The 16,741-nt window shown below is 37.1% G+C and overlaps 1 protein-coding gene across 2 annotated transcripts in view; it reads right to left on the minus strand.

Annotated features, from left to right (window-relative positions):
• The window catches only part of ARHGAP42 (Rho GTPase activating protein 42), a 270,695-nt gene that overhangs the window by 105,733 nt on the left and 148,221 nt on the right, over window positions 1-16,741 (minus strand). For both annotated transcript variants that reach the window (XM_004585001.3, XM_058663994.1), the window contains exon 4: window positions 12,732-12,803. In XM_004585001.3, the coding sequence (XP_004585058.2) occupies window positions 12,732-12,803 (72 nt within the window). The remainder of the gene's footprint in view (window positions 1-12,731; window positions 12,804-16,741) is intronic.

Genomic DNA, 16,741 nt, shown 5'->3' on the forward strand with positions numbered 1-16,741 from the left:
TAAATCTATGATGAGATTTATCATATCTTTACTTAAAAAAAACATTGTTGGGAGGAAGATTACTCACCATATCTAACAGTTCTGGGTACAATCTGAAATCTAAACAAAAGCTTATAATTGTAAATTATGGTTTTTATGTGACTATCTTTGAATATTGAAATGCAGTCTATTTCAGTAGTAAAAAGGGATTTTTCATTTTCTTTCTTTCTAGTGGGAGCCAAATCATAGCTTTAAATTATAAATATGTATTTTGCTTCAAAGGTAAAAAAATTCCATAAAATACGCTTGAAATATAAAATGTATTTGTTAGACATTTTAGTTTTTGCCACTACTCATCTCAAAGTCACACCAAAACTCATCTTACTAAAACTTCAGTGGTTTTCCAACATAGGAATCCAAACCATCAAATCTCTGTGCAATCAAAGAAGTTATATTGAGAAGTGAAAAATGAAATCAGTTTCAGACCTCAGCATTAGCAAATCTGCGTTTTTTTCCCTCTAAGAAGTCAGACAGTAAATATTTTGTGTTCTGTGAGCCTCATGTTCTAAACAACTATCCAACTCTTAAACAGGACAGCCACCACAGAGAAAAGTGGACAACACCGTGTTCCAACAAAACTTTTCATATAGGTTTTACTTGCTAAAAAGACCTTTTAATTGTTTAAAGCCACTTTTTTTAAAAAAAAAGATGTATTATTTATTTTTATTTGAAGGGCGTCCATATGGGTTCCCAGAGAATGCATGGCAAGGATTTAGATACTAGGCTATCATGCTGGCCCCCAAACCCCCAAAAAAGCCATTTTTAAAATGTGATAATAGTTGACATAAATACAAATGGAAAGCAGGCTTGCCTAATTGTCCGATCTGCCTAGCCCTTGCCTTAACTCTGTAGGATGGGAGACTCACCTTTGGGTAGAAGATAACAGAAGTATGGAGGCCCTTTGCAGAGATTCATACTCTGATCATCATCGTTGATTGAAAACTAGTTGATATGGCACAGAACTCTCCATTATCTGACTCCAATTCACTCTCTGCTGCTTTATGCCTCACTAATTCTGTCTTCACTTTATATTTACAAACATAGGACAAGTTTTGACATGCTATTTATCCATACTGTGGGCCATATGGCACACTGGCGGGTTATACACTAACTTACAAACTATAATCATTTATTTCACTGAAATTAAACAATCTATTTCACTGAAAAAAAAAAATAAAAGTAGAACAGAAAACACCACAGTCATCCATGTATTAAGAGAACTCTACTAGTACATCTACTCACTAAATTGCAACATAAAGTGTATTTCTTAATGTGGTTCATATTTAAAAAGTGGGCAGTGAGGAAGCAGGGTTATTGGAGCCAGCTCTAGTCATGCTGGTATATTTCAATTCTCTAACTCACATCACAAATTGTTACATTCACTTAAAAATTGTTAGGCGGCCTATTTCCCATGCTGTCTAGACCTAGAATGCTATTTTCCCTTGTACTGACAGGAAAATTTCTCCTAATCTTTAACTGCACCTGCTGGATGTGAAAACTTCACAGGAGCCTTGATCTGCCTCCCCTTGCCAGGCCGAATGAAGTGTTCCTTCCGGCATATCACTAATGGCATTCCGTCATAATTATTTATTTCTTCTTTTTCTTTTCCTGGTACTGTGTTGACTGATTAAGGGGCATCACACATTATTTTTGCATTTGAGGCACAACAACACACTTGATACAAATAGGTCATCATCATCTAATATTCAAAATGGCTTGGTTTTTCAGAAGTTATTTTTATTACTTATTTTTCACTGTATTTGAAATGCAGAGAGAAAAAACTTCATGCATTTCAAATAACACAAAAAGTTTGATTAACATTTTTAAAAAATGAAATCTAAACTTCATCATTGAATTCTTGATTCTTTGGGTGTAAAAAGTTCCCAAGCAGTTTTCTCACTGATTCTTAGTTTGGCGAAGGATTCTGGCAACTTTGATCTTTATTGTAGTTCTAATTCAAACCTCATCCATGTAGAGTAGATGAGGTCATTAGAACCATTCCATTCCAATAAAATACTTTAAAATCCATGTGCTTTACACAACATGAAAGTATTTTGCAAAAGTAATTTAGACAACTCCTTGACATTTTTCTCCTTTTTTCCTAGATCATCTTAGTAAGAAACTGTGACTTGTGTTTCTCAACACTCAACCAAGGATTAAAGTATAACACTGAACACAAGATAGCTGACCTCACTGATAGCTGTCTTTTTCAGAGCTCTGTGCTTAACAAACAACACACACTACCACACTATTTTTAATACCTAAAATATTATAATAAAATAAAATAATATATATAAAATATAATAAAATAAAATAATACCTAAAATATCCTGATCTATCTGTATTTGCTTTGAACTGTAAAATATAAATGCTAAATGCTAAATGCTAAATGGCTCCCATTTTTCAGAGATCTTGTTTTAAGTTTCCCATCGAAGTTAATATGAAGTCTCCCAATATTATAGAACATTTCTAAGTACTTAAATTTGAAAAAGAAAAAAAAAAAAACCACACACTAACCAGTTTAAGGATTACTAAAAAGCCAGTGATCTTCAACATAGAGGCTTTCAGTTATAACAGTGACATGGTCTCAAACTAGGTGTCATCAAATATTCTCAGAATAATTTGTCAAGTAGCCAATTTTGCTGCACAGGACAACTAGTAAATGGAGTAACAATATGCATTCATGAAGAAACACACACAAAATTCACAAGGATTTTTCTCCCTTGGAGATGCTACAAGCAGAGCTTAACTCCTCACTGCTGTTCCAAAGGAAGAGAGCCACAAATTTAATTGCCAATAGTTAATTGGCAATTCTTCCCAGTAACTGGCTTGCCACAGAAAAGACAACATTAGAAGGAAAAAACTTTGATTCTTACCAATAGGACTGATCACAGAAGGATAAAATTAACCCTAATGTACACACAAGTTACACTCTCATGATCTATCAGCATGGATTTCACCAATATACTCTATTGCAGTCAACGAGTATTTACAAACTTCACTGGTAAATGGTATTAATTTTTAAATTACATATTTAATCTTACAATGTAGTATGATGATCTGCTGTAAAAAAGCACAATTTTTGAGAAAGCTTAATGTATCTCTTTTTTCATAAATATATATATATATATTTTTTGCTAGAAAGGCAGATTTACAGAGAGAAGAGGGGGCAGAGATAAAGAGCTTCCATGCATTGGTTCACTCTCCAAATGAACACAGTGGCTGGAACTGAACTGATCTGAAGCCAGGAATGAGGAGCTTCTTCCAGGTCTCCCAGGTGGGTGCAGGGCCTCAAAGCTTTGGGCCATCTTTACTGTGTTCCCAGGGCATAAGCAGGGAGCTGGTGGGAAGTAGAGCAGCTGGGACACGAACTGCACTCATATGGGATCCCAGCAGTTGCAAGGTGAAGATTTAGTCACTGAGTCTTCACATTGGGCTCTTAATGTGTCTAATAAGAATTTTTAAAAATTCATTTTTATTCAAAAGGTAGATTTACAGATACAGGGCCACACATAGTAGCCTAGCAGCTGAAGTCCTCACCTTGCATGCAGTGGGATCCCATTTGGATGCCAGTTCGTGTCATGGTAGCCCCACTTCCCATCCAGCTCCCTGCTTGTGGCCTGGGAAAGCAGTGAATGACGGCCCAAGGCCTTGGGCCTCTGCACTCATGTGGGAGACCCAGAAGAGACTCTGGGCTTCTGGTTTCAGATTGGTTCTGCACCAGCTGTTGTGGTCACTTGCGGAGTGAATCATTGGATAGAAGATCTTCCTTTTTATCTCTTCTCCTCTCTGTATATCTGACTTTCTAACAACAACAACAAAAGGTAGATTTACAGATACAAAATGAGGTGCAGAGAAAGAGGGAGAGAGAGAGCTAGAGATGTTCCATTTGCTGACTCATTTCCCAAACGGCAGCAATAGCTGAGTTGGGCCGGTTGAAAGCTAGGAGCCTGGTCTTCCACGTGGGTGTAAGGGTCCAAGGAACTCAAACATCTTTTGATGTTTTCCTAGGCATGTGAGCAGTGAGCCTGACTGAAAGTGGAATAGGCAGTAATTGAACTACTACTTATTCCTTGGTGCCTGCCCCTAATATTTCTTAAATATTGATTTTCATGCTTCTATAAAAAAATATTAGGAGAGAAAATAATGCTAATCTTACCTACAATTTAAGTACATTAGTAGAACAGCTCATTTTCTGTAGAATTACATAACAGCCACTTAATAGGTTTATGATAACCTATATATGAACATGTACACATTTAGCACTTAGTGTGGATGCATATATTACATAAATAAATTCATTTCAATTGAAAAATGTTCAGCTGAATGGCTTTTGAGTTACACCCCTGTATAGAATTCTAACTGTATGGGAGACAGATTTTCCAGTAACTGATACAAAAACATGAAGCCTTAGCAAACACACTGAATGGTGCTACCCGACAGAGAGAAGTAATGACTCATTGCAGGCAGGGGATCTCATGTGGTTAGTTCCTGCAGTGATGGCCACGGGGTCAAGATGCCTTACAAGGAAGTTTTAAGGATGGTGAAAACACACCTTGAACTAAAAATGAACAAAACCAAAGGAGGGGCAGGTACATCGCAATGTCAGCACTGTGAATTAGGCATCGAAGGACTCTGGGATTAGCTAGAGCACACATTCACCTCTGTGCTGTTGGCAGTGTCATCTGATCTTTTTGGGTCTCCGTTTAGCCATCTATGAAGTGATGATACCTCATGTTTTAAGACTGTCACACATAACGATGCTGCAGAAACTGCAGAGGGGTTGTTTATTATGAATATCATCTGTCTAACGCCGGCTTGGTGAGTATGTCTGTGAACCACACATTGTCAAGTCAGTACTTGACAAGGATGTGTCTCTTCCACTGAAACAGAGTATAGCAAACTAACCTGCATGTGCAATGACTGTACCATTCTCACAGGAACATTTGGGTTAAAATAGGGTTTATAACAGGAGCCATAATACTTCGAAAATAAGAGCAATCAGCAGCTGTATACTTACTAAGTAGAAAAAACTGTTACAAACATTATATGAGATCTGCAATTAAGCTATTATATCAGTTCTCTCCAAAAAGTTTCATTATTTTATTTTCTCCATTTTAGACCAAGGCTTCAAAAAGCTAACAGCTTGCCTGAACTCACATTTCTAGTAAGTGCCAGATTCTGCTTTGAAGTTAGTATGATGGTATAAAACTTTCTATTAAATATTATAAAATACTATCTCTCCACTAAATCACCTCACAAAACAGCATTCCTTCTTTAAAAATAAAGAGAGCAGGTGTTGTACAAAAGAGTAAGCCAACACTAATGATGTCAGCATTCCAGAGTGGAGTGCATGTTCGAGTTTGAGTTCCAGCCACTCTGCTTCTGAGCTGGCTTCCCACTAACATCTCTGGGCCTCTCCCACTCACGTGAAAGACCAGGATGGAATTCATGGCTCCTGCCTTCTGTCTGGCCTAGTCTTGGCTCTTGTGGCCATTTGAAGAGGAAAATAGAATCTGGAAGATGTCTCCCCATCTTTACTCTCTGTGACTCTATCTTCAAATTAAATAAATATTTTGAAAATTAGAATAAAGAACAAAATTAGAGTGTGCCTGATGCAGTAAATGTGCTGTCAGTATCAAGCTATTAAAAACTCTCTATATTTTATCATTTGTTTGAAATCTGACAATAGACCTTATGAGTTAGGTGATTTTGGCCAACGTACTTAGTTTCTCTGTTCTTTAACTTCCTTACTTCAGTTTAATACCTTCTTGATTAATATGTCGGTTGTGAACATTAATGAGCCAATATGTAGAATGCTTATGGCAGTGCCTGGCTAATGATTGATAACTATTGTATTTGTTTCTTTTTGTTAAACATAGTCATATGATAAAAACAATAAGTTGGCTACCCTTTGTACATAATAGGTTCCACAGGCAGAATGGTTTCACCAACAGAAGTTACAGAAGCTTGGAAAGAGTTCTGAAACAATTGTTAAAAGGTTTGTAGTTCACTCACAGAATTAAGCCTAAATGAAGGCCTTGCCAGCAAATGCCTGTCCAGAACACAACCCAAGTAAAACCATTTCTGACCGTTCTCTGTGTGGTCATCAAAACTATCGACTACACCCACACTCTTAATTCCAGGCAGCACATTCTTTCACAGTTCCAAGTATTATCTGTTAAGCTTGATAAATAATTCAGATGACCAGGGCCGGGCACAGTAGCCTAGTGAATAACGTTCTCTCCGTGCACATGCTGGGATCCCATATGGGCATCAAGTTTTTTTGTTTGTTTGTTTGTTTAAATATTTATTTTTATTTTTATTACAAAGTCAGATATACAGAGAGGAGAGACAGAGAGGAAGATCTTCCCTCCGATGATTCACTCCCCAAGTGAGCCGCAACGGCCACTGCTGCGCCGATCTGAAGCTGGAAACTAGGACCTCTTCCAGGTCTCCCACGCGGGTGCAGGGTCCCAAAGCATTGGGCCGTCCTCGACTGCTTTCCCAGGACACAAGCAGGGAGCTGGATGGGAAGTGGAGCTGCCGGGATTAGAACCGGCGCCCATACGGGATCCTGGCACGTTCAAGGCGAGGACTTCAGCTGCTAGGCCACGCCACTGGGCCCTATGGGCATCAGTTTTAACCCCAGCAGCCATGCTTCCCATCCAGCTCCCTGCCTGTGCCTGGGAAAGCAGTAGAGGATGGCCCAAAGCCTTGGAACCCTGGACCCACATGGCAGACTGGGAAGAGGCTCCAGGCTCCTGGCTTCAGATTGGCTCAGCTCAGGCTGTTGCGGCTGCTTATGGAGTGAATCAACACACGAAATATCTTCCTCTCTGTATGTCTGACTTTCCAACAAAAAATAAATTTAAAAAAATTTTGAAAATTCAGGTCCCAGCCCAAGACTCTGTACTTTAGAATAAAGTATTTGCAGCCCTATATCTTCTAAACCACATACGCATCTGAAACAAAAGGTTAATCTTCATGTTTCACATGAAGGGAATTCAAGACTACAACAGGAAATAATTTCAGAAGTTCATCAGAGACTTTTTGTAAATACTTCATACTAAAATAGTTACATGAGTCAAGCATTTTAAAAAATAATAAATACGGGCATGGTGTGATTGCTCAGTTGGCTAAACCTCCGAGATCCCAAATGGATGACTGTTCATGCCCCAGCTGCCTTACTTTCCTGTTGATGGTCTGGGAAAGCAGTAGAGGATGGCTAAATGTCTTGGGACCTTGTACCCATGTGCAATACTAGGAAGAAGCTCCTGGTTCCTGGCTTCAGATTGGCTTAGCTATGGCCATTTTGGGAATGAGCCAGTGGATGGAAGATCTTTTTCTCTAATTTTCCTTTTCTCTGTAAAATCTGCCTTTCCAATAAAAATAAAAATATTAAAAGTAAACAAATATTTAGAGCTAGGATAAAAACTCATAACAGAATAAAGGGGACAAGACTTACCAGCTGCCATTAGAGTCCTCTGCATGAAATACATACAAAGAAAATCAAGTTCTATTCTGAAATGAATGTTGTTTGTTTTTGTATTAAAACCACAGAGGAAAGTTGAAATGATAGCTAATGCAGCATTCTTGAATACAAAAACACCTGCCTTGGAAAACACTGCTGATGGAAATAAAAATGTGTATGCATCTCTCAACTTTCAGGCAGTATTTCTCAAGCCACCTGTACCTCTAAGGACACAAGTCCATGCTAGGTGCCTACTGTGTGCTGGGCAACACAGGCATATAAGAAATATTCCAAATCAACCTAGTGTGATTCAAAGCAGAATACTGTGGGCATATTTGAGGCATTTATATCATTAGGGTATATTATCCAATATTCAGACAAAGGCAAAAAACATGAAAGGTTTTAAAATATTCGGAAGAGCAGTATGAAGAGCTTAGTTCTGTTTCATGTACTACCAACCAGCTGCTCAGTCTGTTTCTGTATGTGGCAAATGAAACCTTGGCCTTCTGAAATCTCTTAAAATATGTAACCGTTTAGTGTAACATCCTTGCTTGGTGGCTCTCTCTCTCTCATGCGCCTGCACACACACACACACCACACACACACACAGGCACACTTTTCCACAATACATCTGTGTTTTGCACACCAAGGCAGAAGTACAGATGTACTTATTTCCTGGGCAAGCCTGTCCATTCAAGAGTAAGTATAGCAATTGCAGATCTGACTTCACAAGTCACTATTTCTGGGAGCAAAGAAATGTCCAACGGAGTTAACAGAAATATAAGTGTCAATCTATTCGAAAGACATTTTCAAAAGTTACGAAATGTCTTGGTCTATAGTAATACTTCTCCAGGTACAGTCACATAGTAGAAACTCTAGTTAGCATTAATTTCTGTGAATAATGATTTTCCACTCATTTTCTAGAATTTAACCCAGCAATCTGTCAGGAGATGAATTAAAGCAAACAAAGATTCAAGCCAATCTCATGACACATGTAAAATGTCTGGTCTGGAGCACAGTTCCGTTCTGGGTATACCATCAGACTAGGAACTTTTAAATAAGTACAATCTTGACAATTGTTTACAGATAATTCTTCTGACCTCCAGCTATTTCAAAAAAGCAGGACCAGAAGCTTTCCTCTGTCCTTCAGTTCAACAACCCCATCATTAATCTTGCCTAATGCCTCTCTCAGAGGCATGACATTTCTTTCCCACAACTGAAACTCACCAAGGGCTTCACTTTCCACTGCAAAGTATCAGGTAACTCAAAGCTCCACAGCGCATACTACAAAGGAAAATTTTGTGGTCCATGGATTGTGTCTACTTGAGTTAAACAGTAGCATCTGGTTGTGAGGCAAGGGACACTACCACTCAGCATTTTCCATTCTGCTTTGCTGTGTGGCTAAAATTGAAGAGGTCACTTTCTACAAGGGAAGACTCTACCCTTAACTGACATGCCAGCCTTCCAATCCCAGCCAGCGAATCAGTCCAGAAATGCTGTGGGAACACTCCACCCAGAAGACTGAGAAAAGTAACATAGAAACATTCATAGAATCGACTTTTTGTACCAAGTATGAAGACATTTAAGTAAGCAGGCACTAAAGGGATAGAAAAAACAAACATTTTATGTACATTTATTCCAAAATAACAAGAGAAAAAGAAATTGACCTGCCCATACATTTCAGGAAGCAATGACTGCTTTTAATTTACTATTTACTTTAATAACACAGCAGTTTAGCATTCAGAGTGTCATGCAGACAAAACAATCTGAATTATCACCATTGAAGTCCAAGTTCAAGGATCTTCCTACTCAGAATCTCCTTAGTTTCATTTAACTGAAAGCTTAACCTCAAAATGAACAGACAAGGTATAACATACCAATGGGCATCCATCCTGGTGTTATGTCCAGCAACTGAGGTTTTCAACAACAAAGTTGCCTGTGATTGCAACTACAGCTAATTGAAACTTTCCGATATAAAAAGAATAACTGGGATCACTGTTGTGGTACAGTGAGTTAAGTCACTGCTGACAGCACTGATTTGAGTCCACGCTGCTCCACTTCCAATCCAAATCCCTATAAATGCACATGGAAATGCAGCAGCTGAATACTTGTGTTCCCAGATCGACTTTTTGGATTCTGACTTCACCCTAGCTGAGCCCCGTTTGTTGTTCCCATTCTGGGAGTGAATAAGAATGAATGCTCTGTCTCTGCTGCTCTGCTTTCAAATAAATACACAAACTTTTCTTAAAAGAATCAAGTCAAAATCAAATTTGTTCTTTTTAGTCTACAAATTTTCATAAGTCACTTAAATATAATTTCATTTAAAAAATTCAGAAAATTCAATGCTACAGGTTAAGTATTTAAGATAAATGGCATCATTCAAGTTCCATACACACGAACTTCCTACTTAGGTAACATGGTACTAGCCAGCTCATCACTTTCCTCACGTACAAGTAGACAATTTCTAATTTGCTTCGTCATAGCCATTTCGATGTTTCAGAGGCATGACAAAAATCATTCCTTTTCACTAAAATCCAAATTCGCCATCATTGCCATTCAAATAGAAATGCTGCCTATCTCAGCAAGTGGCCTAAGAACCCCCACACCAAATATGTATCCTGGAATACTGGGGAGTCTATTTCCTGAACCCTACTGTTCTGTATCTTCCTAGATGAATCCATTTCCTCCTGCTCACATTTCACTTTTGAGATCTATCCCACACATCTCCCTATAACCACAGAGTCACCTTCTGACTCTAAGCAACAGTCCAATAGTTCCCAAGCCAGCTTGTCCACAGGCAATCTTCACATGACATTTAAAAATAAAGATATACATTACTCTCTCTAGGATGTTTCTACTGCTTATCAGTACCCTGGAAAAGAAGTAAAATATTATAAGCCTTTTAATAAGCCTGTGCATGGGGCCCATGCCTCCACAGTCCTCTGTATTTCCAACATTTTACATCTTCTTCCTAGAAAATGCAGGTTTTTTCCCACAACCGAAGAGTGTTAGTCATATTCATTCTTTTCTTCGTTTTGGAACATTTGGAAGGCTTTTCCTCTCCTGCGATATATCCCATCTCTGGCAAATTTTTTTCTCACTATTCATATCTATTCAGCCAGTATTTCATGCAAAAAGTGTTTCCTGTTTCTATGGACAAGGCTGGGTTTCATTAATTATATCCTTGAAAAGAGACTGGTACTTACGCTGCACAACCTTCAGTGCGTTCGTACTTACTTTAGTGTCTGCTTTCCGCAAGAGATGATAAGGGACCCACGTTCAGGGATCATGCCTGGCATGTTTACGTTGGATCCCCAATCTTATTAAATACCATACTTTCCACATGTGGGCCAATCATGATTGATAAATACTTGCTGAACTAAATGAACACATGAATGATTCCGGTTTAGTGCTTGACTAGATAAATGCTCACAACTAGTAGAGAAATGCACATAAACTCTAATTCCAGGTAGTCTGTGATAACTTATCACATAGAAGTAAGTGAAAGGACTACTTAATCCTATGGGAAAAAATTCTGGAAGATGAATGAACCTATGAGAACAGCTATATGAGAAAGACTTTCTGATGTCAGGATACAAAATAAGCCATGGTGAGCTGGCAAGACTTTCAAAGGGAAGGATAACATATATATGAACAGGAACAACTGGGACATAGACAGAGTTAGACACATGCAGAGACTACATATTGTATTGGAAGACACTGAAACATAGCAAGTGTCAAGAGGTAGAAAGTTCTCATTATCAAGATGAAACTATTCAGGAGAACCTCCCCACTGCAAGGTTTTAGCACAGCACTGGAAGAGTATATAATCAAAGATGTCAAGACACTGTAAATAGTTTGGTAGAGGATATGGACCATTTTACTTCACAAAGACGTAAGAAGAAAAAAGTAGAAACAATTTTGCTGTAGTACTTCTCAAATAAGAAAGATCTGCTAACAACTAAATGAAAAAACCCAAATGGAGAACTTAGAGGGGAAGATAGAGAAGTGATTAATGCTGTTTTGGAGACTAAATTTTATGTGTTTAAATGATGCTGGGTGTGAAGCTAAAATGTGGATTTAAAAAAAGCTTACAAACAAAATTCAGGTGTATGAGCTGAGCAAATTTTACCTAGACCACAGTCAATTAGGCATTATGTACAATTTTGCAGCAAATAATTTGGGAAAGTATTTTCTACAAAAAGTTTTTATTAATAGAAAATACAAAAATAATCAAAGTTTACTGTTTGAATTTTTGATGTATCATCTGTCTAATTTTTGTTGTGTTAGGTATCAGGAACAAAATGCTTCATAAGTTTTTCCTGTCTTCAAAGCCATTCATTGTCTGGTTGAGCCACCTCTTACAAAACTGGCATCCTGTACTGGAGTGCGGGTATGAAGTGCAGCTGCTGTTCCCAATTCTGTTTCCTGCTCATGGGCCTGGAAGCAGCAGATCATGACCCGGTTAACTGGCCTCCTGCAACTCACTGAGGTACTAGGTTGGGTTCTTGCTCCTGACTTCGCCATGTGCCAGACGTGGCTGGTGCAGCTATTTGAGAAGTGAAGCAGCCAGTGAAGATTTCTTTTTCCCACTCTCTGTAACTCTGCCTTTCAAATAAGTAAGTAAACATGTATTGCTCTAAAAAAAAAATTACTTAATTTCCTATCATTGTTGGGATGAAAAGAACTCAATTACAACATGATTTTCCTCTGTCCAGGAAGTATCTTCAAAAGGTAAAATAAATCTATTTGAGAAGCAGAGAAAGCAGGAGGCAGAAGAGATTGGAGGAGTGTTTCCAGCCATGGCTTCCCTCCCCCAAACCTTGGTAAGGCCAAGACCAGAAACTGGAAATTCACCATGAATCTCTCACATGGGTGGCATGGATCCAGGTAACTGGAGCCATCAAGTCATCAGGTACTGCCTTTTAGGATTTTCACTGGCAGGAGGGTGGGGCTGGAAGCCAGGGCTAGGACCTGAATGCAGATACTCTGATATGGATGCAGGCATTTTAACTTCTAGAGTAAATGCTCAGCCCAACATAACCTTTTAGGTAAGCCCAATCCTAATTTTTCTAACAAGGCTTATGTAAAAAGCTTAAAATGATGTATAGAATTCTTTGGCAGGCCATTATAACATTTCAAAAATGCTAACATTTGAAGTCACGTCGTCATTGATTATCAGAAGAATATCTTAGGAATAATAAAAGATGACACTTACTTTTGCTGCACCTATCTGTTCTTTTCGAAATTTCTCAAGTGGTGCAATTAATACATCATTAGCGTTTTGAATCTGAAATCAAAAATGCACATATATTAAGTTTCGAATAATATCATGCCAACAATTTAAAAATAGCTCCTTTATTCAATTTATCAGACAGTTTTCCTATCTTATTTCTTTCTACAAAAATACCTAACTGGTTGTAAAACATATTTCTACTTTATAATTCAGTTGCTTTCCACATATTATTTTCCTTGATTGTAACAATAATGTGAATAATTTTGAAGTAGAAATTAATTTTGTTGAAATATTAATTTGAATAATTGAATTTCTTCTAAGACTTAATTTAGAACAGTACCTTGGGCATTGAATTTATAAAAATCTTTAATTACACAGATTCACTGTAGCCACTTCAAGAATCATTTTAAAACCAAACCATAGAAAAGCTCTCTCATTTTGCCCTTAAAAATACTATAAATCTACTGCTGAAAAATTAATCAAGTCTCAGTTTTCCCCTCTGTTTAATTAGATTCCTCACATTTGGGATCTTCCTGAAATGTTCTCATAGTATTTTCACCCTACTAAAATAGTACCTATTTGGATTTCAAAAACTTCAAATTGGTATTTGAATTTTAAAACTGATATATCTTTCAATATTGATCTGCAAGAATATCATACAGGATACAAAGTGCAAGCATCAGGAACTCGATTCAGGAGTCAAACATCTCTATGGATAACATTATGCTAGAAGGGAATCTTGTTTGAACAAAAACTCAAAAAGGAAGCTAGTTAACAAAAATTATCATTCACATTGCTACTCTGATAACTAAACTTTTTACTATGTAATTAATAAATACTAACGTGAAAAGAAAATGTACATAGTTAAAATATATTATTCTACTTTAAGGTTAAAGCAGTATTGGGATTGTCATCTGGCACCGTGGTTTAAGTAGCCTGCTATAAGGCAGGCATGCACTATGGGCACTGGTTTGAGTGCCAGCTGCCAGTTTGAGCTTGGCTGCTTCCAATTAAGCTCTCTGCTGATGTTCCTAAGAAGGCAATATAGGATAGTCCGAGTCCTTGGGCCCCTGACACAAAGCTGGGGAGCCCAGATGGAGTTCCAGCCTCCTGGTTTTTGGCTTGGCTGCAGCTATTTGGAACTAAACCAGAGAATGGAAGGTTTTCTTTTCCCCTATTGCTCCCATATCCCCCTCCTCACTCTCTCTATGTATTGCCATAGATCTGCCTTTCAAAAAAAAATCTTCAAAAAAATGTAAGAATTCCTCATATTTTTCATACAATTTATCTGTAATGTTGAAATGCTATAAAAATTTTAAAAATTTAATGAAAGGGTTTAACTTTATTTTCATTACATTGCTTAGCCTCTAGACAAATTTTTGTTATAATTCCATAAATGGACAACAATTAGACAAGTATACAACAAAAATTAAAACAGGTTGACTGTAACTCCCAACTTTTCAGGAAAGTCAGATTACAACTCCATTAAACAGGGCCTGAAATCTTTGGCTATGTAAGCACGCAGAGTAGATCAATACTCAAAATCCTTCCAAAGACATTGATGACGAACTGTAGGTAACTATTACTTCTGTCACCAAGTTCAGATTTGAGAGCTTAGGTAGACATGCAGCTAGATACACTGCGGGTGTTCTATTGGATAAAGATGACCAAAATAATGGTGAAGTAGCTCATATTTAATTCTTACACTCTGCAAAACTCTGTCTCAATACACACATACACACTCAGGCACAAAGAGTTATTAATTCTACCTTTAAAGCTAAATTTGCAAAATGGAAAATTATCACAAACATGCTATTTAGAAGAATTACATTAATAGAGACTAGCATTTATTGAATGATTATGTTGGAAATTACAATAAGTACTTCACTAGAATGAAACAATACATTCAAAGTTACTGAACTTGAATTAGACAACATTTCTCCAATGGGGAAATCCAAGAAATAATGCAGTTGAAGATAATAAGTGGCATTATGCTTAATATATTGAAAATGGAGACTACTTGGATTGAAATTAGGTTATTTTGCTTAAGTATCATGAATAATAGCCATGTTATCCACTTATCTAGTTGGTTTTAAGCACTCATGAGACAATTTAGAATAGAGTTCAATATCTTACATACATGAATGTGTGAAAATGCATATCATGAAAAAAACTGTGCATGCATTTGAAAAAATTTCTGCACCATCATGAAATTACCTTTCTCTTCAATTTCCCACATATTTTGAAGTAACTTTATTTAACTGATCAAAAATGATAGTTTTTATATTTCAAAATAAACAGATTATTAGTTCATTTTGTATTTGCCTGATTAATATAGTTTTACACCTGAATCTATATTATCCTTTTGGCCAAACTATACTTATGTGAATATTACAAGAAGGTATTTTTCTCATGAAAGTCCTGCATGACAGATGACTTGGGACTTCCCACGTGCAATAACCATATATTCATATATTTGTGGCCCAGTATAATACTGGGATTCATGGCAGACAGGAAAAATGACAGACAGCTTAACCTCCTAGAAAGCTAAAATTGAGATGGGAAAAATAAACATATGCATTCAAGAAGCATTTGATGCTTATAAAGCACTCTTTAGAAGTTACTCATACTGTGAGTGTCCTGACAAAGGTCATGGGTTAAGTCTTCTAAAACAGAAGTAGTGAAATCAAAGTGCAGCATATCAATCACTGTTTGGCACACAACAGAATCCATGGGCACACTAATTGTTATTTTAATTAATATTTGGATGTCCATTATACAACTGGCAATGGTAGTATACATCATATTTTCGTTGAGGGAACTCAACAGAAGCAAGTAAGGAAAGTTTCAATTACACTAAAAATGGAGTTTGAAAAGAAGTCTGAATATGGAGTCACTACAAGGTTTTAAACAGAGGAACACTATTTTAATATTTTTTCTTAAGAAGCCAGTAATAGGACATTCATATGTAAGATACATTAGGAAAGAAAAAGATGGTGATAGGACAGGCTAACTAAGCAGTGGGGAGAGGAACTCAAGTCTGAAGCCACACAGATGAAACTGGGTCCTTCACTGTTGACAGAGGGCTAGGAGAGTCTCCTTAAGATATTTCCTCAAGAAAAATAAAAAGGGTGCTAGCAGGAAGAAGAGGAATCAAAGACTAAGGTCTTATTTCAAACACTGGAAGTTTCTGGTGCCTTGTTCAGAAATGTAATAAACGAGGTAGAGAGTAGGTTTGGTAGAGAAGGAATACAAATAATTCCATTTTGGATTTATTAAACCTTTTGTTACAGAAATTCTCAAAGAAACACAGTGGAAGAAAATCTCATTTCACAGTGAAAGAACTAACTAATATGAGAGTGTGTATGCTTAAGTTGTGAAAGATAAGGTTAGGAAAAAGAGTGGATAAGCCAATCCTTTTACTAAATTCTTGGCACCCATACTTATATCCAGTGATTCAAATCTCTGCTAAAATCCTTTTCTGGCAGTTACATAGATATGACCTGGGAATAAGGAAAAAGCCTGAGGATATAACAAAATGGGATAATTAACAAGCACCCTTTGTGGCAAGTATTATTTCCTATCTCTATTGCTTCCATATTTCCTGGTTTATTTTTCTTTTGGTTTTGGATTTGCTCCACATTTTTCTCTCCTCTTCTCATTCTGTTAAAACCAGAGGAATAGAAAAAAAGTGCCACAGGTACTAAAAAAAAAAAAAAATGAAGCAAGCAGAGAAAAACATCCAATAGGGTAATCAGGATAACATGATTTGTTGAGTGCTTCTTATGTGCCAAAGAGTACACTAAGCTTTTCACAATGTAGAGACTAACGATGATTTTATATGAGTAATGAAGTCCCCTCATCTGGAGTACATTAAGTGGATGAGTGCTAAAGTTAGACCCAGCTTCATTTGAATCTCTGTATCAAAATTTATAGCACTCAATGTCTTCATCCTTTTACCTCTTAAGGTTTTTACAAAAATTAATGGAAAA

Source organism: Ochotona princeps, chromosome 4 (genome assembly GCF_030435755.1).
Source record: "Ochotona princeps isolate mOchPri1 chromosome 4, mOchPri1.hap1, whole genome shotgun sequence".
NCBI lineage: Eukaryota > Metazoa > Chordata > Mammalia > Lagomorpha > Ochotonidae > Ochotona > Ochotona princeps.